Genomic DNA, 24,940 nt, shown 5'->3' with positions numbered 1-24,940 from the left:
CAATTCATAGAGTTGTAAAGGGCATAGCAAGGTGCCTGGCACACAACACTGTTTTACAGAGGAGGAACAGGCTGAGAGAGGGCCAGCTTCCTGCCCAAGTACTGAGATTAGAATTTGTTGGGGGTTGGGAGAGGACTGCTAGGGATGAAGAAACCAAGACCCAAAGGAACATGCCAATTCAGAAATATAGAATTAGCTAATTTTATTATTAAACAGAAAAGATCCTAATAGCCTGCAAGTGGCTGCATTTTTCAATCCTGTTTATAAATTAAAGCTACCATTCTTTCTTTTTTTTTGCAATTTTAAATTTTATTTTATTTGAATTTCACAAAAGCAAAAAGAAAGAGAAGTTGATGGAAGTGCTGAATTCATATAAATATTTCCTCTAGACAAGAGATACTTCCCCTAAAATATCCCTTCAAGATTAAAAAAAAATTAAATGTGAGAACATTAAAAGTTGAAGTCATGCCCTGACCCGTCTGGCTCGGTGGATAGAGCATCAGCCTGTGGACTCAAGGGTCCCGGGTTTGATTCTGGTCAAGAGCATGTACCTTGGTTGCGGGCACATCCCCAGTGGGGGTTGTGCAGGAGGCAGCTCAATGATGTTTCTCTCTCATTGATGTTTCTGGCTCTCGCTCTCTCCCTCTCCCTGCCTCTGTGTAAAAAAAAAATCAATAAAATATATTTTTAAAATAAAAGTTGAAGTCATTAGGATTTTTTCCAAACACATATTTTCATTTTTGTTTGTATAGACTGACTTCTTGCTGTGAAAGATGAGTTAGTTCATCTTTCATCCTGCCACATCCAGGCAAGAACACACAGTTCTGAAAATACTGAAGCCCTCTGTACCAGTTAGTAAATGTCAGTCACCAACTCTGCCCAGGGCTCTCCCTCTCTCCTGGCTGCCCATCCCACTGGCAGGACGGACCCCAACTCCCACCTCCCCAGGGCCCAGAGCACAGGGGAAAGGGGACTCTGGTCCCATCTCCCCAAGCAGCTTAGTTCCCATCTGTTTTACATAGTGGCCTCAGGTAAGGCTTTGTCTGCAGAAAGTATTCAGTGTGAAAACCGTTTGAAAACCCCTGCTCAAGGTCAGCCCTCAGGCCCTTGCAAGTTTGCACAGTCCAGGTTTCCGGGAATGAAGGCCTTTCTCCCAAACACACTAGCTCCTTATAAAGTCAAGTGCATGTCAGCATCCCGGTGTAATTACCTTGCATCCAAATGGGCAATAGACACAGGCCTGCCGCATGGAGAAGACTCCTGAGCTGGCTCCAAATCAGATGCAGCAGAAGGTGCTGGAGCCCAGGCTCGAGTGGAGGTGACAGGAAGAGAGTGGGCGTGGCTCGGTGCCCAGCCCTGTGCCCGGTGCTCACGGTCTAGATCCTCTCCAATCCTGTGAGAGGGGTTTCTTTGCTCTTTCCTCCCTCCCTCCTTCCCTTCCTTCCGGATTTACTGAGCACCTGTGTGTGCCAAGGGCTGGGGTACAAAGGCAAAGCTAGTATTCCCAAGATGCTAATCCCGTGAGAGCATCATCCAGAAAACGGCTGTGACTGGGGCGGGTGCAGGGTGCTGGGGGAACCCCAAGTGACTCAGCAAAGGTTCTCCAGTGAAGCTAAAGCCGAGCTGGAATTTGAAGGACGAGGAGGGGCATTCGAGGTGGAGGGAACTGCATGTGCGAAGGCAGGGGGCGGGGCAGCAAGCAGCCTTCCTGGCCTGGGAACTTTGGGAGGTCCATGGAGCCCAGGCCCAGGAAATTTGCTGGGTGAAAGTGAGGTCACTATCTAGATGAGGGTGGGGTCACTATCTGGGGTTCTGTTCTGGGGTCACAGAACTCACTATCTGGACCCTCTGCCTCCTTGACCTCCTTTGCTCCCAGCTGCCTGGCCAGGAAGAGGCCCCTGCCTACCTGCACAGAAGGAGGTTTTGAAGCTGGAGAGAGGGATTGAAGAAGGAGGAGCCAGCTGGTGTATAGTTTTGATTGCTTCTCAGAATTCTCCCCCTCCTCCCCTGCCTCTCCCTCATCCTCCTCCTCTTCCTCCCACACCAGGGCTACCAGGAGACAGCTGGGGCAGCCACCTGTAAGCTGGGCTGAGTTGAGGGGGAGATTGGCTGCGGGTAGGGGCCTCTGCCCCCCCTCTCTGAGCCTCAGGTTTGGCATCTAGAATGTGGGTACAACAACCCAGTTGCTGGCTCCTGTCAACGCAGATGCTCCAGGAAGCAGAGGCCCAGGTTGGACTCATTAGGGGAAAGACCTGGGAGGTAAGGGCGGGGCTGGGGAGTACCCTGCATCACCCTGCAGCTGGGGGCTCAGCAAGGCGGCGTGGAGTCCCTGAGCCCGTAGCCTGCGCTTCCCACCAAGCAGCCTGTCCTGGTGCCCACTGCACTGTCACTGCTGAGGAGCTCCCAGGACACAGGGCCAAGGCACAGACTCAGGAATGAATCTCCCTGTGAGCCCTGCAGTGAGAGGCCTAGGGGGTCTCCCCTGCTGGGGCACAGGGCTCAGCTGTTCTCAGAACCCAGTCAAAGCCCCAAACGGAGGGGCAAGGAGGGATCTATTTCCTGAGGCTGCTGCTCCGATAACTACAGATTGGCCTAAACCCGTGGTCGGCAAACTGGGGCTCACGAGCCACATGCGGCTCTTTGGCCGCTTGAGTGTGGCTCTTCTACAAAATACCACGGCCTGGGCGAGTCTGTTTTGAAGAAGTGGCATTAGAAAAATTTTAAGTTTAAAAAAATTGGCTCTCAAAAGAAATTTCAATCATTGTACTGTTGATATTTGGCTCCGTTGACTAATGAGTTTGCCAACCCCCGGGCTAAACAAATAGGAAAATGTGCTCTCCCTGTTCTGGGGCCAGAATCTGTAGTCAGGGTGTCTGGGGCTCTGCTCCCTCAAAGGAGAGGGTCCTTCCTGCCTCTTCAGCTTCCGAGGACTCCTGGCCCCATACCTTCCATTCACACAGCCCATCCTCCATCCTCACTGCACTTCTCCCTCTGGTTCAGGGAACCCCACCCCTTTGTTGACACACCCATTCTCCCATGATCAGGTGGCCCCACCCCTTTTTCACACCAGTACTTCCACTTGATTATATGGCCCCGCCCCCTTATTTACATGCACGCTCTCACTTGATCACGTGACTCCCGTTGTTCCTGTGCTTGTGCTCAGTGTTCACATGGCCCCACCCCCTTGAGACCTTGAATGGTCTCTGTTTCTGGGATGCCACCTTCCCAGTTGGCTGTCTGCCCCTGCTCTCACACCTGTCAACCGTCCCTTTGAAAAACTCCTTCCAGAAAAAGCCATCTCTTTCTTGCTGGGACTGTAACAGTTGGGACTGAAAAGGAGACAGGAGAGCTGTGGCCTGTCCAGGGTCCATGCAAGAGGTCCACAGGGGCCTATGCAGTCCCTAGAAGGCTGTGCCTCTGGGCGGCTGCTTTGTCCTGAGGTCCCTCCCAGCTGGTAACCTCAGCGGAGTCCGCTGCATTGGGCCAGGGCCTTGTGTGGAGAAGGCCCTGCCTCCCTCCCCTCGCTGGCTGTGGCTTAGAATGCGAAATACCATTATTTTTCCTGTGTCTGGCGTCTGCTGCCTGCCTCCCCTGGCAGACATGGTTTTAAATAAAAAAGAAATAGATTCGGAGTCTGCAAACTGGCTGACTTCTGCATTTGCTCTGTGAGAAGTAGCTCCAACTGGGTGCTGCCTGGTACGAGATCCTGATGCCACCCTCCCTCCATGGCAGCATCTCTCATCCATTGAATGGGGAGACCCCATTCAGCACCCAGCACCCTCAATGCTCCCCTGCAGCTCCAAGGACCCTCTGAGCCCGGGCCTCAGCCTGTCACTAGTCCTGAAGATACTGCCTGTAGCCCCAGGGTCCTCAGTCTGGGAGGGGCTGGTGGGTTGACAGAGGGGTACAGACTCAAGCTATCGTTCTTTTCTTTTTTCCATATCATCATGAGTTTTTTGTTATTTTTCTTACTAAAAATGTTAATGGCCAAAACTGGTTTGGCTCAGTGGATAGAGCGTCAGCCTGTGGACTGAAGTCCCAGGTTCGATTCTGGTCAAGGGCATGTTACCTTGGTTGCGGGCACATCCCCAGTAGGGGGTGTGCTGGAGGCAGCTAATCGATGTTTCTCTGTCATCGATGTTTTTAATTCTCTATCTCTCTCTCTTCCTCTCTGTGAAAAATCAGTAAAAATATACTTTAAAAAATGTCAATGTTGACATTATTACAGGTGTCCCCCTCCCCCCCTTTGCCCACCTCCACCCATGCTCTCCTCCCCTCCCTTGGCCTTCATCAAAGTATTGTCTGTGTCCATGGGGTATGCATCTATGTTCTTTAGCTAATCCCTTCACCTTCTTTATCCAGTCACCCCTCCTCAAAACATTAAAGATGGAACTGCCTTTTACTTAATCCCAAATATTCTGGGAATATATCCTAAGAATGCCAAAACACCAGTCAGAAGGAATATATGCTCCCACTGTGTTCACAGCAGCATTATTTTATTTACAACAGCTGACATTTGAAAACAGCACAAGTGCCCACCAGCAGATGGGTGGATTAAAAAAGCCATGATACATCTACACCACGGAATATTACAGGGCTGTAAAAAGCTACCATTCTTATGCACTATGCTACTTCTAGCAATCCAATTTGCTCCCACGGTGAGGACTCTGAAGCCATACTTCCTTATCAGTCTTACTCTGATCCTGTCACATTCGTTATCAGGACCTCCTCAGTCCTGGGTGTCCAACAGCCGGCTCATGCCTCTGCAAGGTTAAATTCATTTCTCTCCAACCCAGGTCCAGGGCAAATGCCCAGGCTCCCAATCATACAGTGATGGGTGGCAGCGCGGCTGCCCTGACACTGACCCCTGTCCTCCACAGGGTTCGAGCTCGGCCCTGGCGGAGGTGCACCGGCAGCGCCGCAACCTGCTGCGCCGCGCCTGCAGCCGCCACACGCGCCGGCAGCGCCTGCTGCAGCCCGAGGACCTGCGGCACGTGCTGGTGGACGACGCCCACGGCCTGCTCTACTGCTACGTCCCCAAGGTGGCCTGCACCAACTGGAAGCGCGTGCTGCTGGCGCTGCGCGGCCCGGGCGCCGCCGACCCGCAGGCCATCCCGGCGCACCAGGCGCACGCGCCGGGCCGCCTGCCCTCGCTGGCCGACTTCAGCCCCGCCGAGATCAACCGGCGCCTGCGCGCCTACCTGACCTTCCTCTTCGTGCGCGAGCCCTTCGAGCGCCTGGCCTCGGCCTACCGCAACAAGTTCGCGCGGCCCTACAGCGCCGCCTTCCAGCGCCTGTACGGCACGCGCATCGTGCGGCGCCTGCGCCCGCGCGCGCACCCGGACGCGCTGGCCCGCGGCCACGACGTGCGCTTCGCCGAGTTCCTGGCCTACCTGCTGGACCCGCGCACGCGCCGCGACGAGCCCTTCAACGAGCACTGGGAGCGCGCGCACGCGCTCTGCCACCCGTGCCGCCTGCGCTACGACGTGGTGGGCAAGTTCGAGACGCTGGCGGAGGACGCGGCCTTCGTGCTGGGCCTGGTGGGCGCGCCGGGCCTGCGCTTCCCCGCGCCGCCGCCCCGGGCCAAGGCGGCCTCCGCCGCCTCCCAGGACCTGGCCAGGCGCCTCTTCCAGGACATCAGCCCCTTCTACCAGCGGCGCCTCTTTGACCTCTACAAGATGGACTTCCTGCTCTTCAACTACTCCGCCCCCTCCTACCTGCGGCTGCACTAGCCCGTGGTGCCTGGTGCACTGCGGAGGCTCCCAGGCCAGGGATGGGGATGAGAATGGAAGTTTTTGACAATCATTGCATTGGGCCGATGTCACACCTGGCTGGTTTTGGGTGCAGCCACTCAGCTGTTGTACAAATAGGTGCCTGTCCCCTGTCCTGCCTGTCGCTTGATGTTGCTTGCTCTAACTGCTCTAGTTGGGGTGGGTGAGGATTGGGTAATAGAGTTTTAAGTTGCAAAGAGGCCATTTTTTGTCAGCTCTGTCCCTGAACCTGTCCTTGGTGTAACAGAGCAGAATGCTGGCTCAAGGCAGCCTGTGGCCATCCTAATTCCCTCCCCACTTCACCTACTCTGGTAAGGACAGCCTTGGCCAAGGAGAGAAGCCCTCCCCTGCAGGCAGGCCTCAGGCTGGGGCCATCCTTGCCCATGGGCATGGCACAGGAGCCAGCTGTGAGCTGCCTTCACTCTGCCCGTCTCAGAGCAAGGCCACCTTTCCTGTTGCTGGCCCTGCCCTGGCCCCACCTTTGGTCTTAGTCTGGCCGGATGCTAGGTTGCCTCTGTGTGCCCAGAGTCCAGGGTGCAATAGGAGGCAGGTTTTATAGGACTTCGGTGATCTGGCGGGCTCATGTTATCGAAATAAATGAGTTTTGTTACTTTCTGACAGTTTAGAGTTCCTCCACTTCATTTTGACATTTGCTCTGGGGCGTGGGGCTGTCTGATCTTGGAATCTCACTGAGTCTCTGAGCCTCGGTTTCCACTGCTGCCAAATGGCCTTAGAATGCCGGGTGGTTATGAGTGAGAGAGACAGAGCCTGGCTTACCTTCATAGCAGCACACAAGCCTGAGGTACTCCGTGGGGAGTGGGGCATGGGGGAGTGCATCCTGTGGGGGGATCCTAAATTGTAGGGTTGGGGAAACAGTCTCAGCTTGGGAGAAACGTATTCTTTGCCTGGGCCAAAGCTGAAAGCCCAAAACCAGCTAGCCCAGTGAAGCCCTGCGCGTTGGGCCACCTCGCACTGGGGTGAGTCCGCAGGAAGAACACGATCTTGCCTGGAACCCCTGTGGCAGCGGAAGCCTTGTCTAGTCCTTCCCACAGAGGCGGAGCTGGCTCCCTGTTGCCACCATGTGGTAGCTAGAGGGAAGAGCAGCAGTGGGCTCCCAGGAGACTTACTAGGGGCTCCTTTTGGGATTTCACAGCGCTTGGAGGTTTTGAACATCCAGAGATGTATCCTAACGGCCCAGGAAGCCCATGCTTTCTGGTAAGGCATGTTTGGGCTGGAGTGATGAAGTGGGTACGTAGGAGCTGAAACCACATGTGCCCTCGGAGTTTGGGGAGCTTCTTATTCAGCACAGGTGCAACGAGTTTCCAAATGTTTACATCTCCAGCGTGTACAAAAACTCTCTTTGTCCTGTTCAATGTTTCTTCATCCCCCACCCCCCACACCTGACATTATGATTGTGAGCCAAGTCTTTGACTGGGTAATGGGTTTGTTTTGAGAAGAACAAGTGATAACTCAATCCTTTGTTCTCTCCCCACGTAAAAGGCTGCCGGAAAGTCAGTCACACTCAGATCTTGGGACCTTGAATTCTGCCCAAAATTCTAATCTGGAGCCTAAGAGTCCTTTGAAGCATCAACTTGCACAGAAACCCATGCTCAAGTGTTTGCGATGGAGGAGACCACACAGACAGCAGCGGGGGGCCAGAACCCCTCCTAAGCTGGAGTCTGGCTTGTGACTGCAGGAGCAGTGACATTTTTCTTGGGTGAAGTCTTTTTAGGGCCTCAACACTTGGGTTTGTGTTCACAGTGCTTGGTGAGGCCCTGGGCTCAGGCTGCCTCCTCTGAGGTCATGGGGGTCCCAACCCTACCCCCTCACAGGGTGCTGATGAGACCAGGGCCCCAGTTGCAGACAGCTAACTCTGGAGAAGGCAGGAGTCCCACCTCTTTCCCCAACACACCAGTTAGATGGCCCTGGCAAGGGTTGGGATATGCGGAACTGTTTCCCGAGGCCAGCAGGAACAGATGGGTAATCTTTACACTTGGCCGCTCTGTCCTTGGGTGATGGTGATCCAAGAAGCCAGGCCAGCAGGAGCGGATGTGGGGAGGAGCCAGAAATGGCTGAACAGATAGTGGCAGCCAAGGCAATTGTTCAGCTTTTACTCCCTGTCATTTTTTGCCTTTCTAGAATTTTACTCTGAGGATATGTGGCTTAGAACTCAGCACTCAGGGGGTCCTGTGCAGATCTTTGGACCTCTTCTCTGAACAACTCCCACCTATGCCTGCCCAACATTGTACAGCTGCCTCAACCTCCTATTTCTATCTCAATTTAGCAAGCTTGTTAGCTCTGTTTGGATTCTCCCTTGACTTTAGAGTCTGAAAATTATTTACTTCCATGCAGAAAGTTGGGGCAACTGTAGGGAATCACCTCATTTGTTTCCTTCCTCTCAGGAATTCCAGTTCTGCGCTGTCTTGTGGTTCCATGCTTGAACGCAGTTCCACATTTCCTCCAGTTTGTTTACAGAGAAGTGTTAAGTCTAATACTTGTTATTCCAGCATGGGTGGAAGCATATGTCTCAATAAATATTTGATTATCTCTTGCAATAAAGTCCTAATAGATCTCCTTGTCAGATAGTTCTCCATTGGGAAATAAAACGATTTAAAAAACTGCACTATTACTAAAAACCTATAAAATGTACTAAAGCTCATTATACACTAATTACCAAAGCTTGAGCTGTTTTTGTTTGTATGTTTGTTTTTGGTTAATCCTCTTCCAGGGATATTTTCCCATTGATTGTTAGGGAGAGTGGAAGAGAGAGAGAAACATCAATGTGAGAGAAACATTGGTTGCCTTCTGCATGCGCCCTGACCAGGGCCTGGGCTGGGGAGGAGCCTGCAGCCATAGTACATGCCCTTGACCATAATCAAATCCATGGCCCTTCAGTCTGTGGGCCAACACTCTAACCACTAAGCAACTGGCCAGGTGCTTGAGCTATTTTAACTAGCTCATTCAGACCTGTATATTCCAAGAAACTACAGTAATAGGAACTCAATATGGTCTCATGTATCTCAAATTATAAGGAACACTTACAATTTGATACTGTTTCAGCAGCAATCACAAATTCTGACCAACTACTACCCAGACCCACTCACCTATCTCTGCCATATAGCCCCCTTTGACTAGCTTCTGCCCTCCCCTCCAATATTCTTAAGTGCCTTTCCCTAACTGCTATTTGAGATGAGACTATGAAGGTATTGCTCTCCCTTGCTAATTTGAATGGCTTCCCATGCAATCTGTCATAAGTTTTGACAATCAGGGTACTCCAAGGAAGTTCAGCAGAGGACCACCACAGCCAAGGCCCAAGCCCATGGACTTGGCCCCATAAGCTTCCCTGCTTAGGGTTTCCTTGTCTGCAATTATGATAAAAATTCAGTGCTAAATCTGAGATCCAATCCCTTTTTGATGAAATCCCAAATCTATGTGAGCTTTATTTTGTCTGCTCTAGAAAAAGAATCTAAGACCTTTTAGGTATCTGATGACATTTGTACTAATTTTAATTTTCCATGAACTTATCTATTACTGTGAAACATAGTTATTCTAAAACATAGTGGCTAGAAAAATATTTATTATCCCAGTTTCTGATAGTCAGGAATCTGGGAGAGGTCTAACTGGATTGTTCTGGTCCACAGTCTCTGGAGATTGCAGTCAAGCTGCTGGTTAGAAAAAGGCTTGCCTGGGGAAATATTCACCTTCAAACTCATTCACATGGATGCTGACAGACCTCAATTTCATGTTGTTGGCGGGAGACTTCAGTTCCTCAGCATCTGGGCCTTCCTGATACGGCAGCTGCCTTCTCCCAGAACAAGTGATCCAAGAGAGTGCAAGAGAGTGAGCAGAACTTCAGCTGCAGTCCTTTGATGACCTAATCTTAGAAGTGACAAACCACTTCTGCCAGATGTTACTTGTCACACAAACCAACCTTCGCACATTATAGGGGGATTATACAAGGAAGTGACTATCCATAATTGGAGAATCCAATTTGGAGCCCCTCAGAGGCTGTCAAAGCCCAGATTTGTCAATAGGTCTCTTACCTATTGGATACACTTTTGTGTGTTTATAAGAACTTTCCTTAAATAAGGTCCCTGTTTATCATTGTGGAAGCTAAGACACTCTACACCAATATGCTATATATTGAAAACTTTATAAATGTACTCAAATGTAATAACTGTGAAATATCCAAAACTCTCAACACTTAATAAATCAAGAATAGGAAAAGTTAAACAATTTATTTTCTTCATGCATCTAGTAAGTTGCGGGGCTAGGCATTTGCTAGTCTACTATTCTTCAAAGTTTAGGATCTTTCCATAATTCCCTGCTTCTTGTGACTTGTTCCTGGCTCTACCCTGGCTCTTTCTAGCTTGATCTCCCATTAACCTCTCACTCACCTCACCATACCTCCCTACTCCACTTAAATCCATACTGTATGGATTTAAGGTCTCTGGGGTCTCAGTGTGTCTCACGGCTAAAATCTCTATATGAGACCAGTCTTTTGAAATTTGTTGAGCTAGTACATGGCAAATTCCATAAATATTCCATGTGCCCTTGAAATGAGTAAGTATTCATGTTAAACAGTCTTCTTCCTAAGTTCATTAAACTGAGTTTGTAAATTGAGCTATTCAAAACTATCTTTGCTCATTTTTTTTTTTGTTTGATCTAATAAATTAGTGAGGTATGTTGAAATCTCTACTATAATGGAGGATGTTCATTTCCTTGTATTGTAGATGGATCGGTAAGCATCTGTTATGTGATTAGGTGCATACAAAGTGTATCTTCCAGGAAAAATGAATCTCTCACCATTACATAGAGCCCATCTTGACTCCAGGAGAGGAGGAAAGATAAAGGATGAGAAGAGATAAAGTAAGGGGTGGGGCAAGTAGCATGGGAGAAGGGAATGGGAGTCAGTTTCAGAGAGGTTTATATCCAAGCCTTCTCTCCTCCTTACTAAAGGAAGATAACTTGAATAGTGGTTCCAGGCTCTTTGAATGGAATATTTTCTCCTACCCATGCCAGTGAGAAGACAGGCAAGTTTCTTTGCTGCTTCCTTCTGTGAGGCAAAGTGCATTTCAATCACCCTTCCCCTGGGGGTACTATCCTACACCCTACTATCCTACACCCAGTGCAAAGCAGAACTCAAGACTTCTATGCCTCCTTGTTTCATTTCAGTTGGAGTTCTGGAAACCCTTGGCTGTGTGGCTCTGCAATACAGGAACAACATTTAAAAAGTTACTTTATCTAATATTTGAGTTGAAGTTATTGAAAGGATCATTCAGAGCCTTCTCCATATATTTGAAATCCTATTCATCCGTCACAATTCAGTTCTAATATAGCTGCTTCCAGTAAACTCTGTTCAATGATCCCACCCCTGCCTGCCTCTCATCCAGTGAAAATTCATAACATCTTTCTGTTTCCCCTATGCTGTTTCTACCTCAGCTCTGGCAATTACTATACCCTGCCTCACTTTTTTGACAGTTACATTTTACTCTACCCAATGAAAAAGCAACTCAGTCATGGGATCCTACGTCAGTTTCCTTGGGTCCTTATCCCCCCTCCTCTCTCTGCCTCCGGGAGAGTAGCAAAATATCCTGTCTACAGAATGAGTTCCCTAATTGTTTATTGGTTTCAATTTTTTTCTTAGAAATTCTGACCATAGAACTATCCAATCCCAAGGCAAGTGCTATCTAAAAGGGCCTTGACTTGGGTTTCTGTGTGCTATGTTGCTCAAGAAAACAAGATTTTCCAAGGACCTTGGATAGGCCTCCCACTGCAAGGGCCTTGCAGATGCTGACAGGTATATGCATTCAAATGGCATCTTCTCATATCACCTGGTCACTTACTGAACTTGACCATAATTCAACAGATTGTAGATGGAATCATTGTAAAGCTTTAAATACAGTTCAAATAATACAGTAAAACTTTTTAATATTACTCTTAAGATCAACATGAAAAAGAACTACAAGCATCTCTCTCTGACATGAGACACTGCTCAGTCTAGAGACACTAAGGGGAGAATGGCTCCCAGGGGGTTCCTGTCAGGGAACCAGGAGAGGGTGAAGCAGACAGCTACCTGAAGGCACTTCCGCAGACACCGCTCACCAGTGACCCCGTGTGAATTACACACTCACACGATGGAAGATCTCCATTTTATAGTTTCATAACTGAAAAAATATTTTCTTAGAAACAAAGCAAAAAGATAAAAACTTTCAACCAGAAAGGTTGACTTAGATTAGTTATGTGATTAAAAGGTCCTTGAGAGGAAAGCTCAGTTCTGACTTGGAAGAGTATTGGTCTTAGCTCACTTCACATGAGTTCCGAGCTAAGACGTCAAGGAAGCAGTGCAACTGCCTCTCCCGTCAGCTGAGACTGCTGAGCAGACGCCTGCTGCTGCCCGTCTCCTTGTCTACGTTCTCATCTATGTGCAGTGAAGAAAGCCCTGCACTGGGCCCTGTAACAGAGCAGGTGCCCAGTCACAGATTGGCTGGGTCTGAGCACGTGTTCCTATGTTTGAAAGGAATGAGAACAGACGGGGAGACTAGATAGCAGCAGGCCTAGCCTCAGCAGCCTTTCTGGGTGATGTCCAGGCCCGATGCCTTCGTTATCTCCAAAGTGGTGAATACCTGTTTGAAAGGAAGAAAACAAATTTGTGTTTAGCCAACAATATTTCAGTACTGCTTTATGAAAACACATTCTGAATATATCTATTCTCCTTAAAATATGCAAAGAAGTTACTAATAGGAAAACTTTCTGACAATGTGCTTCCTAATAGTTTTTCAAACTGCAATAACTGAATTCAACTTAAAAAAAACCCTCCCATTTCTGTACCTCACCACATGTGGGGTGAATTCCAATAGTGTCATCAAGTAGCTGCTTCGTGATCCCACATTTCATTGCAGCTGCAAATCCTTGGGTAACCTCACCGGCATTTGGTCCAAGAATATGAAATCCTATCACCCGATTCTTTAATAGAAAAACAAAACAAAGGGAAGCCCAGTAGGTTAATGATCTGGATAGGAACCTAATCACTGCAAGTTCACAGTTCAAACTGACAGCATCTATAAAGAAAAAGAACCAACGTTGAACTCAGCATAGAACATTACCATGAAACTGAGCCACTGTAACAATCTGTTAAATGAGCCAGTAAAATGCACATCCAGAGTAATCTCCACTCAATTTACTAGAAACGAGCAATTTACCCACTGCATGAAAGAGCTCATTAATATGTATGGTAGAAATTTCTGAATTATGCTGAGATAGTGCTAAATAACAACATGCAAATCTGAATTAAAGTCCAACATTGGAATCATCCTAAGGCAGTAGGTTTCACTGGCATTGCAGAGATTCCCAGTCCAGGAGGCAAGTAGCCTGGCTCCTTAAATAATTTTTTTAAAATATATTTTATTTATTTTTCACAGAGAGGAAGAGAGAGGGATAGAGTTAGAAACATTGATGAGAAACATCAACCAGCTGCCTCTTGCACACTCTCTTCTGGGGACATGCCCACAACCAAGGTACATGCCCTTGACCGGAATCGAACCCAGGACCTTTCAGTCTGCAAGCCGATACTCTATCCACTAGCCAAACCGGTTTCGGCTCCTTAAATAATTAAGGGAAGATCAAGGAGCGGTGGGGCTGAGGGCTTTTCCCCTGGACTGCATGTTATGAGGTGCAAGGCACATGTGATGAGCAGACCATTGAGACAGAAAGCAGATTCAGTGTAGCCCTGGCAAACGTGTGGCTCAGTTGTTTGGATGTTACCCCATATACCAGAGGCTACCGGTTCAATTCCCAGTCAGGGCACATCCTGGGTTGCAGGCTTGATCCCTGGAAGGGGCCATGCAGGAGGCAGCCAATAGGTCTCGCTCCTCTCTCTCTCTCTCTCTCTAAAAAATTCATTATAAATATATATTTTTTAAAAAGATTCAGTTTATTTCCAAGGTATACTGCATTTAGGATGTCCTTTTGTCTGTTTTTCATCAGACTATAGTCTTTGTTTCGATCTTCAACAGTAAAAGTGTACAACAGAAAGAAAGAGCATCAGAGATCTTGAGGCTGGCACAAAGTCTTGCCTCCTCATATTCTAGAGTAGGGGTGTCGAACTCAATCCGAGAAGGGGCCAAAATCTAAAATCCAGCCTAAATCGCGGGCCGAATGGTTTACTGAACAGTCATAAACTGTCATTGTGATGGAAACGCAGCGGAGTGCAGTGATGACAGCGCGGTGCGGGCCACATTGCAAGGCCTGGTGGGACGGATTTGGCCCGCGGGCCTTGTGTTTGACACATGTGTTCTAGAGAAAGAACAATGGTTCAAAGCAGCCAACTCATACACATCTACTGGTGGGGCTGAAATGAAAAGCTCGGGAACAGTGTTTCTGGAAGGAAAGTCACAGGCCACAGGGGCTTGGGTGAAAAGTGGAGCTCCCAGGGCCTCACAGAACACTGCTTTGGAATCTCTGAGGTGGTGCATCGTACACACAGAAAACTGGGAAAAGACATGCAGGCCAGACAGAGTGAAAACATCCGATGAAAACCCCCATCTAAAAGTGAAAATGAAGACAGGTCCTGTGAGAAGGAACACCTAATTTCCAAACTATAGTAAAATTCATAATAGTAGGATGGTCCTCTAGAAACAGAAATATGGACAGTAGTAAAAGAAATTAACAAGCTCTCTTGATGACAGTGTGCACATGTGAGGGGCAAACAGGGATCATGGGCACAGCTAAAGAACAGAGGGTGTGACAAAGGACAGAGTCGGAGTTCAAAAAGAGGGGTAAACAGACCTGGAAATTCTGCCTCAGGCCCGACAGCCACAGTCAACAACTCTGTCAAGAGGTCAGAAATAATATGAAGGCTGAGAATCTTGGTTTCAGCAGCAGCTCAATCAAGCCCCATTCCTGCTCACTTTAGGGGCCTCGGTGCATAGCCTCTGCCTGCTTCCTTTATAAATGCACCTACAACTTCTGGACAGCAACCTCAGATTGCTCTGTAAACTTTATGTCAGCTATTGCTGTTCATATGTATTTAATTGTGTGTTTTATCTCTCCAGATAAATTATAAACTCTTAAAAAGGGAGGAACCAAGTGCTAATACTGCTTTCTACCCTCAGTGTCCTTGATACAACCAGTCCTAAATAAACTGTGCTTTAAACTCTGATAATCAGGCATTTGCTGTCCGTTTCACATTCACCTCCGTAACAGGGAAGGCAGAGAAGGCTGCAACAACAGGCTCTCCACTCCACTGACTCTTCTTTAATGAATTGCTTCATTAGGAGTTAATTAACTAGAGTTTTCACTTTGTGTAAGCATCTCCTTGTAAAGGCTTTGTGACACACATTCACTTTACAAAATGCACACAAACATATCCCTTACATTTTGTTAGTTGATGATCAAAATTTTCGCATATGATCTAGTTCTAAACTGCCCAGTTAGATCTGGGAAGAGCCAACTTACAATGATTATTTTGAGAAGGTATTGGTAAGACTCAGTCACAATCTGTCACTTGTTCAACCAGCGCAAACATATTAACTAGGTAATAATTTGAAGGATTTATGCCTTTCCCTGACAACTACCTTTAAAGAGATTGTAAAAACCCACATACTAGAATAAAAGCTACATTTTAAAATTACAGCATTTCAGCTTCCAATTACATCACGTACATTATCGACTTTATTGCAAATTATCTTTGCATAACAAGTATTGTTTTCTCTGCCAGCTATTGTCCATTCAAGAGGCCAGAACAAAGTATGATATACCTGGAAGACAAGAAGAGAGAGAAAGAGACCAAGATTAGCATATATAAAAATCACTCCTTGATATGCTTTTCAATTATATAAACACTAGAGGCCAGGTGCATGAAATTTGTGCAGGAGTAGGCCTTCCTTCCCCTGGCTGCGGGCACTGGCTTTCCTCTGGCCCCGGCTTCATCCAGAAGTTCGTCCAGTCTAATTAGTTTGTTATCCTTTTATTATTATAAATGATAATCTCTATAACAGCTTTCAAACATTTAGAGTTCCATGATCCCAATTGTATGTAGCTGATGAGAGTACCTGGGCCAGAGCTCCTAAAATGCCAGCTGCACAAGTGTGTTGACCTTTGTTTTGCTCTACTGTTAGTCCAAAAAATCTATTAACTAAATTCAGTTCTCAATCATTTATAGAATACTGCCATCCAAGGCAATGCAGTAGGCTGTGTGTGGATTGAAAAGATAAATAAATAAAGACTTAGATCCTGTCTCTGACAAGTTAACAACCTTCTTACAAGGTTCACTGTCAAACCAAATCTAGGAAGAGCAGAAACAATTCAACCCTATTAAAAGATATTACGAACATTACCTATGCCACTTGAAAATTCTCACTCCAGCACCCCAAATACTCTGCTCAGGCTCCTCAATCTAGCTCAATCATCTAAGACCCAGAGCAAAGCACAATATGACCTCCATCCTGCTTGGGGAAGCTATACGTTTCCAGAATTGTTCCTCCTAACCTACCCATATAGAAAGCAATGGGTTAATGTTTGGTATCGGAATTTTAAAAAAAAAGGATTCTAAACTACAGATGGTCCCTGACTTACAATGGTTCAACTTACAATTTCTTGACTTGACAATGGTGCATAAGTGATATGCTTTCAGTAGAAAGAGTACTTCAAATTTTGAATTTTGATCTTTTCCTAGGCTAGCAATAAGAGGTAAGATACTCTCTTGTGATTCTGGGAAACGGCAGCGAGATGATTTTGCTCAACTGTACAGGCATACCTGGTGTTATTGTGCTTCACTTCATTGTGCTTTGCAGATATTGCATGATTTTACTTGAAGGTTTGTGGCAACCCTGGGTAGTACAAGTCTACCAGTGCCATTTTCCCAATAGCATTTGCTTCTTGTCTCTATGTTACATTTTGGTATTTCTCACAATATTTCACGTTGTGTAAGCTTTTTCATCATTATTATGTTTGTTATAGGTTATGGGTAAATAGTGATCTCTGAAGTTACTATTATAATTGTTTTGGAGCGCCATGAACCATGCCTATATAAGATGGCAAAGTAAATTGATAAATGTGTACGTTCTCACTGCTCCACTAAACTGGTGTTCTCCCATCTCTCTCCCTCTCCTTGGGCCTCCCTATTTCCTAAGATACAATATTATAAAGTTTTCATAATACATTTCCCAACACCAGAAGTTTAAGTTAAGTGTTTCAATAAGTCATTAGGTTATTTAACTAGGAAATATCAGTGCTATAGTTTAAGACAGTGGTCGTCAAACTCATTAGTCAACAGAGCCAAATATCAACAGTACAATGATTGAAATTTCTTTTGAGAGACAAATTTTTTAAACTTAAACTTCTTCTAACGCCATTTCTTCAAAATAGATGCCCAGGCCATGGAATTTTGTGAAAAGAGCCACACTCGAGGGGGCCAAAGAGCCGCATGTGGCTCAGGAGCTGGTTTGAGGAAATTTCTAGTAATAAATTAAAATGTTTTTAAGAGAGAGAACTGAAATTTCAACACTCTTTTGCTTAAAACCTCAAGTAGTAATAATCCTCCAACTCTTTTCTTTTTCCTCTCTATACTTCCTATGTTGGGAGAGTGTGCCGAAAAAAGATACTCAAGCCACCCACCAAAATATAGAAAAATATTTATAAGGTTGTTGTGTGTAGATGGGGCAGTGGTGAAGGAGAGGTGGAAATAAATGTATGGAGGACATCCTTGTCAGTCTAAATGGCCCACAGCTCATAAAAACCATGGGAACTGCCCATCTTTCCCACCTAGAATCCACGGATAGTGTAGATTCCAAGGGCCATGTTGACACCCATGAGTCATCATACCAAATGGAAGTGGTTGGATGACAGATCCAACTCGGACCAATTTTGAATTAAGACTGAGAAACAGTGAGCTGATCAGTCCTCTTAAGTCCAGAATTATCAGACAAACTTGGAGGGGGAAAGAATGGCCAGAGTTTGGCTGCTATGTGCATTCTAGGAGCAAATAAAGTCTATCCGCAAGAACAGAGGAACGAACTACATGCACACACACAAACATACTCATAAACCCCAAGCAAGTAAAAGAGATGAGACGGTCTTACAATTCCTGGTCCTCAGCCCTTTCTAAGGCTTTGATACATTCCCCCAAAGATCTCATAATAACTTGTGCTTCCTTGTATAAGCTTACTCAATTAGATATTTGTTACCTGTAATTCAAAAGTCCTAATGCACACAGTATACATCTCTCTTTCCCCAACTGTATTATTAGTTTGCAAGAAAGACAAGGTTTAAGTTATTTAATTTTTCTAAAATAGGCTGATTTCCTATAATATAACCATTAAAATAACTTGCAAAATGACAAAATAAAGTTATTGAGTAGACAGGTGAGTAAAAGAGAGATTCTTAAAAAAATAAATAAAACATAATCTTACTTCTAGATTCTCTTTTTTATATATTTCAATAGCTTTCTCTTCAGATAATCCACAGCAGCCATATTCCAGAGGAGTAAACACTGTAGTTGGAACATTAATATAATTGCACTGAAAGATAAACAAAAATTACATGCTCTTATTTTGTGACACTTTTTTTAAAATAACAAAAATCTCTTTCACATACATTTATAAAAGGAAACTAAGTAGGTTCAGTTCAATGTAACTGTTCTGACACATCACCACATCAGGGAATTCTAAGTTACACTAAGGAGATGGGGTGACTCTGACTACAGGGCAGAGACCACAAGCTGGCCAGTGACCAATGAATAGAACTGGCTCTCCCAGTGCCCCAACCTCAGACTTCCGGTCTGATAACCACAGTAGAGGAGAAGATAGTGCACTTTGTTGCCCCTACAGACATTTTCTACAATTTTTTCATTCCATCCCCCACAATTCTGGAACATCTCTACCAGGTGGCAGAGAATTACACTATTTCATCTGACGCTCAGACCACCTTGGCCATTTCATTTAATGGTGTCACTGACATGACTTCTCTTAGGTCATAATTTTTATTTAGATGTTATCTCAAAAACAACAGTAATAAACATACCTTTTCTGAACTACCCCCAAAAAGTCTTCGAGCCAACAGCTTGCCTGCCTGTATAGCGACGGGAGTGAGCTCAAGTTTACCATCCAGGACATCTCCGACAGCATAAACATAGGGCACATTGGTCTGTTCTATGTCGTTTACTGGTATCTTGCCACTCCTATTAGATTTTGAAAGTAAATATTATATGACTCACTCTATACTGCTGGATGACTAGCACTATTCCAAAAGAACTAAGAACATAAAGAAAAGACCTCGCTCTAAGAACTCCTGCCCCCCGGTAATCCCCTGTCTGTAAGACCAATGACTTATAATAACAAAGGTATCTGTAGTTCCTGGATGATGAAGCCAGGCTCATTTTTTTGGATGTCGAGGATATTCTCAGATTTCCCCCAGAATTCCACGTAGAGCTTTGAAAATTTTCTCCTTGCCCGACCACAGATATAAAATCAGATATTAGGTGAAAAAATAATTGTTTTGATTTTATTTTTAAAAATCATGCATGAGCTCTTTAAGGCATTCAATAAAGTTACTGATTGATTAATGAAAAAAAATTAATAACAGAGCTGGGACAGTATTTACTATAAAATAACATTAAAGCATTTTAAAATTTTGCATCTTAGTAATTAAATGAGAATTTTAAGAGGTAATCTGTAGGAACATTTTGCTTTGCGCATCAATAGTGCAATGATCCCACAGGTACATACTTCTCACTGATTTTGACACCAATCTTCTCCAAGCCTATTTTCCTTGTAGATGACTCACGGCCAATTGCTAATAAAACCTATATTTAGAGAGAGACAAATTATCAATATCAGGGATGAAAGTGGAAACATCACTATCGATCCTTCAGACATTAAAATACTAAAACTATTATGAATGCCCTATGCCAATAAATTTGACAGATTAATTAGATTCCTTTTTTTGAGGTCAAAATGCATTTTTAATTGAGGTATAATTGATATATAACATATTAGCTTTAGGTGTACAACATAATTCGATATTTGTATGTATTGTGAAATGATCACCACAGTAAGTCTAGTTAACATCCATCACCACACAGTTATACAAATTTTTTTCTTATGATGAGAACTTTTAAGTTCTACTCTCTTAGCAACTTTCAAATATACAATACAGTATTATTAACTACAGTCACCATGCTGTACATTACATCCCCCAAACAGACTCCTTGACACAGTTTATCAAACTTACACACAAATCTGAATAACGCTTTGTTACATGCTGAATTATGCCCCCACCCAAATTCATGTGTTGAAGATCTAACTCCCAATACCTCAAAACATGACTGATTAAGAGACAGAACCTTTAAAGAGGTAATTAACATAAAATGAGGCCATTATGGCAGGGCCTAACCCAATATGACTAGAGTCCTTCTTAGAACCCACATATACAGAGCGGGGAACAATCACAAAAGGACAGAGAGAAGGCAGCCAACCTCATCCTGCTAGCCAAGGATAGAGGCCTAGGAGAAACCAATTCTACTGACACCTTTGTCTCATGCTTCTGGCCTCCAGAACTGTGAGAAATTAAATTTCCTTTGCCTAAGCCACCCTATCTGTAGTATTTTGTTATGGTAGCCCTACCTGACTAATATACCCTATTTTCATTAAGAAAACTGAATGCACAATTTATAAACTTCCTATTAATTAACTCCAGACCCAAATGACTTCACTTGTAAAGTCGATTAAACATACAAGTAAACAAAACACTAGTGGTACACCAGAAAAAAGAGAAAGGAGTCTTTCCAAGTCCTTTTTATGAAGCCAGCATAAACATCTGACACCAAAATCAAACAAGGATATTTAAATAAAATTATAAGCCAATATTTCTATGAACATAAGATATAAAATCGTTAACAAAATCTTAGCAAATCAAATATAACAATATTTTAAAAGGATAATTGATCATGACCAAGTGAAGTTTGTTCCAAAAATACAAATTTGATTTAACATGCAAAAATCAATGTAATTCATCATTTTAACAGAATAAAGGAGAAAACAAATTAATCATCCCAACAGATGTGGGAAAAACATTTGAAAGAACTTTATACCCTTGAGGATTCTAATTAAATCCTCAGCACACTAAGAATAAACTTCCCCAACCCGGTAAAAGGCATCGAAAAACAAAAGAACAGCTTTCCCTCCTAGCAATCATAAAAAACTGAATGGTTAGGATCACCCCTAAGATTGGTGTAAGATGAGGATATGCACTCACAATGTCTATTCAGCCCTGTACTGGAGTTCTTAACTAGTGTAACAAAGCAAGAAAAAGAAATTAAAAGTACGTAGATTGGAAAGAAGAAACCAAACTGATTTTATATAGAGACATAAATCCTAAGAATCTACAAGGTCAGTGGGCGGGGGGCGTACCTTGAGGTGCCCTGTCAAGCCCCGCTGGGTAGGGGGCATGGCCTGAGGTCCCCCATCAAGCCCCGCTGGGTGGGCAGCGTGGCCTAAGTTCCTCTGACCCAGCACTGGGGGTGCACCTTAAGGTCCCCTGTCAAGCTCTGCTGGGTGGGGGGCACAGCCTGAGGTCCCCTGTCAGGGTGGCAGGGTGGCACAGCCTCAGGTTCCCTGGCCTGGTACTGGGGCGAGGGAAGCAGCCTGAAGTCCCCTGTCAAGCCCCATGGAAGTGGGAGAGGGAATAGCCTCAGGTCCCTGCTGATTGCTCCTTAAGGCTCCTTATGGGTACTTGGCCTCAGCTGCGGGTGAAGCCATATTTGTGATGGAGTGATGGTCAATTTGCATATTCCTTCTTTATTAAGATAGAATATACACAGAAAATTCTAGATTTAGATGGTTGCATCAGTGAATTCTAGTAAACAAAGAATTTCTAATACCACATAAATTCTTCCAGAGAACAGAAAAGAAGAAACATACTCCAAACTTCTTTCATGAGTTAGAATATCATGAAAAAATCTGAACATTTCAATATGTGTAAAGAAATTACAAGTCAATGATTCATGAATATAATGTAAAAATTCTAAATAAACAAATCAAACAACATATAAATAGCACCTTTATATCAGGAATAAAAAGTCGATTTAAGATTAGAAAATCAATATAATTCAACATATTAACAAATTTTAAAAAAACCTGGTATCAACAGCTACAAAAGGAACTATTACAACTGAACTCATATACTCATAATTAAAAAAACAACAACAACAACAACAAAAAACAAAAACCCTTAGCATCAGGAAATAGAAAAGAATTTTAAAAAATTATATATATATATGTATATGTATATATACATATACATATACATATACACACACACACACACACACACACACACACACACATATATATTTCAGAGAGGAAGGGAGAGGGAGAGAGAGAGAAACATCAATGATGAGAGAGATTCATTGATCAGCTGCCTCCTGCACGCTCTCTCCTGGCGCCCTACTGGGGATTGAGCCTAAAACCCAGGCGGGCATGTGCCCTTCACCGGAATTGAACCAGGGACCCTTCAGTCCTCAGGTTGACGCTCTATCCACTGAGCCAAACTGGGTAGGGCCAGAAAAAAATGTCTTTAACTTGATTAAGAATCTTTACCAAAACCTCACCAAAAACATTATTCTTAAATAAGGAAACATGGAATACATTCCTTTGATATTGAGAACAAGACAAGCATGGCTGCTATGGCCATTTCTGGTTAGCACTGTACTGGAGGTCTGAGCTAGCAGTGTACTTATGCAAGATAAAAAAGTAATGAGGAAGACAGTGGAAAAAAGAAATAAACTGTGGTTATTCACAAATAATATGAATAGGCATAGGGAAAACTCAAAATCTAAGGATAAATGATCAAATAAGAGCTTTTATTTTCTAATATATTTTTTACTTTGTTGACTCTCTACATTTCCTTTTTTAACTAAAAAAAGTGTATAAGAGTATATAAAACATACATGTACAGTTTGTATTAAAACTATAAATTTTACAAAAGAAATGCTGTCATCCAAATACCAGCAATTTAAATCAGAATTGTTGCTATCCAAAATCCATAGAATAGTCAGACTTTTTGGATACTTCATATTATTTGTTTTTTAAATTATATTTACTATTGTCTTTATTATAAAACTAGAGTCCTGGTTCATGATTTCATGCACTCGGGGAGGGTGCGGTGGGGGAGGGGGAAAGGATCCCTCAGCCTGGCCTGTGCTCTCCTGCAGCCGGGACTCCTTGTTCCTTACCACCTGCCTGCAGCAGAGGTGGGAGAGGCTCCCGCCTATGCCACTGCATTCACCAGCCTTGAGCCTGGCTTCTGGCTGAGCAGCGCTCCCCCTGTGGGAGCACACTGACCAACAGGGGGCAGTTCCTGCACTGAGCATCTGCCCCCTGGTGGTCAGTGTGAATCATAGCAACTGGTTGTTCACTGTTCGGTCGATTTGCATATTAGGCTTTCATTATATAGGATAGAATCATTGTTTATTGCAAAAGTATTCAAATGCAGAAATGTTTAAGATATGTAATGTCCCTGAACAAAGTACTAACAGCAGGTATAGTTACACATACACATGTATTTTAGCATGGTATTCTTCACATACCATTATCAAATGTCAACAAACTACCTTCCATATTTATTATACTCTAGCAAAGAATCCAAAATATGTTAAGCTGTTATAATGTTCCCATAAGCTTCTTCTGAGCTAATTTATGAGTGTGTTCAACCTCTTCCTGCTTATAAAATAAAAACTTACTGTGTTATATACTCCTTCAATAGTTTCTGGCTCTTGAGTGGATTTAGCCACTACTTTCAGCTTTCCAGGTGAACCTTTCTCCAACTTTTGAACCTAGTAAGGATAAACAATGTAATGATTTTATCTAAAGGAGACAGAAAATAAACAGACCTAGGGCATACAGGTGAGTGTGGGTGTATGGGGACCCAGCCAGAAAGGCAGAGAGGGAAGGGAAGGCTTATTTATTTAAAGATGAGAGAAACTGCAGGGCATCATGACAGAGGAAAAAAGAACACAATCAGCTTAAGATGGGATGTCCCTGAAAAGGGGAGAGAAGGTGAGGGGAACAGCGAGAGAAGAGGAAATCCGAGCTGAGAGGAGGAAGGACACCACCATATCAGAGGAGGAGGGGACCAGGACCAAAGGAGCCAGGTTTGTAGACTCAAGGTGGAAACACTGTCTTCAAGGTTTGCTATTGACTACAGACCAATTTATTTTATAAAATGGAGGAGGAGTAAAATAAAAAGCTAATGAAACAGAGAATAAAAAGAAAATAAAAGGAATTCCAAATGACATTCAGACTCACCATCACAGGTACAAATTTCCTTAAGAACTTAACACCATGTTGCTCCATGTATGAACCCACTTTCTCTGCCATTTCTTGATCAAAGCCACGAAGAAGGATTGAACGCACCATAACTGTGACATCTAAGCCAACACCAGCCAGAAATCCTGCACATTCCAGAGCCACATAAGATGCACCAACTACTAATGTTTTGCCAGGGCAATAAGGCAGAGAAAAAAGGTCATCACTGAAAAATAAAAATAAGAAAAAGAATACCTAGGCAATGAAAATGGCACGAGTTACTTAGGTTTCAATGGTCCTTTGTTGGCTGAATTGCAACGTGGGGCTTGAATGAAAGAACACTAGAAGAATTTAGAGGTTTGTAATAGTTTCTCCTGTGGAGGAGAAGTACACCTCCATTTTTTCAAAATCAAATTAGTGGATCACAAGCAAAGTTTTTAAAAAACAGAACAGAAAATTTTAGGTTGCATTATTATGTGATAAGAGAAAATATTATTTTGTTAGTTTGGGATATGTGTGTGTGTTCACCCGAGTACTAACAGCACAATAAAAAATGTATTTCTTACGGTGCATCTGGTCAAAAAAGCTTTGCAAGTCATCGTACTACATTATACATTGTCCTCTGTAGAACTATCCAAGGAGATTCCTATGAAACCGCAGCATTAGGAATAGCCACTATTCTCCTGATCAGCAGGTTCATTATTATATTAGACACTAAAACCCAAAGCTAATTGTATTCATTGATCTCTAGGAAGTTTAGGGCAAATTCCAGGAGCAATTACCTAAAATATATAGCATATATTTGTAAGAAAATTCGACTTTATTATTTACCTAAACTTATTTTCTCTTTGTTCCATTATGTTAACT

General features: G+C 44.1%; 2 protein-coding genes across 7 annotated transcripts in view; one reads left to right on the top strand and one right to left on the bottom strand.

The window, feature by feature from the left end:
• CHST13 (carbohydrate sulfotransferase 13) overlaps positions 1-23,093 on the top strand; it is a 31,972-nt gene extending 8,879 nt beyond the window's left edge. For 2 of the 3 annotated variants that reach the window (XM_036419519.2, XM_036419521.2), the window contains exon 3: positions 4,881-6,391. In XM_036419519.2, coding sequence (XP_036275412.1) covers positions 4,881-5,732 — 852 coding nt within the window. In that variant the 3' untranslated portion in view covers positions 5,733-6,391. Of the gene's footprint in view, positions 1-4,880; positions 6,392-23,081 lie in introns of those variants that run through there. The other variant, XM_045574251.1, reaches the window with a different exon arrangement.
• TXNRD3 (thioredoxin reductase 3) overlaps positions 11,415-24,940 on the bottom strand; it is a 29,521-nt gene continuing 15,995 nt past the window's right edge. For 2 of the 4 annotated variants that reach the window (XM_045574249.1, XM_045574250.1), the window contains exons 9-16: positions 24,074-24,299; positions 23,509-23,601; positions 19,496-19,572; positions 18,792-18,948; positions 18,182-18,289; positions 15,434-15,529; positions 12,608-12,737; positions 11,415-12,397 (exon numbers count right to left, since the gene is read on the bottom strand). In XM_045574249.1, coding sequence (XP_045430205.1) covers positions 12,279-12,397; positions 12,608-12,737; positions 15,434-15,529; positions 18,182-18,289; positions 18,792-18,948; positions 19,496-19,572; positions 23,509-23,601; positions 24,074-24,299 — 1,006 coding nt within the window. In that variant the 3' untranslated portion in view covers positions 11,415-12,278. Of the gene's footprint in view, positions 12,398-12,602; positions 12,738-15,433; positions 15,530-18,181; positions 18,290-18,791; positions 18,949-19,495; positions 19,573-23,508; positions 23,602-24,073; positions 24,300-24,940 lie in introns of all 4 variants that reach the window. The other 2 variants (XM_036419518.2, XM_036419517.2) reach the window with 1 other exon arrangement.

The sequence above is a fragment of the Pipistrellus kuhlii genome, unplaced genomic scaffold (genome assembly GCF_014108245.1).
Source record: "Pipistrellus kuhlii isolate mPipKuh1 unplaced genomic scaffold, mPipKuh1.p scaffold_m20_p_6, whole genome shotgun sequence".
Lineage (NCBI taxonomy): Eukaryota > Metazoa > Chordata > Mammalia > Chiroptera > Vespertilionidae > Pipistrellus > Pipistrellus kuhlii.
Note: the sequence above shows the minus strand (reverse complement) of the source record. Positions and strands in the feature narration are given on the sequence as shown.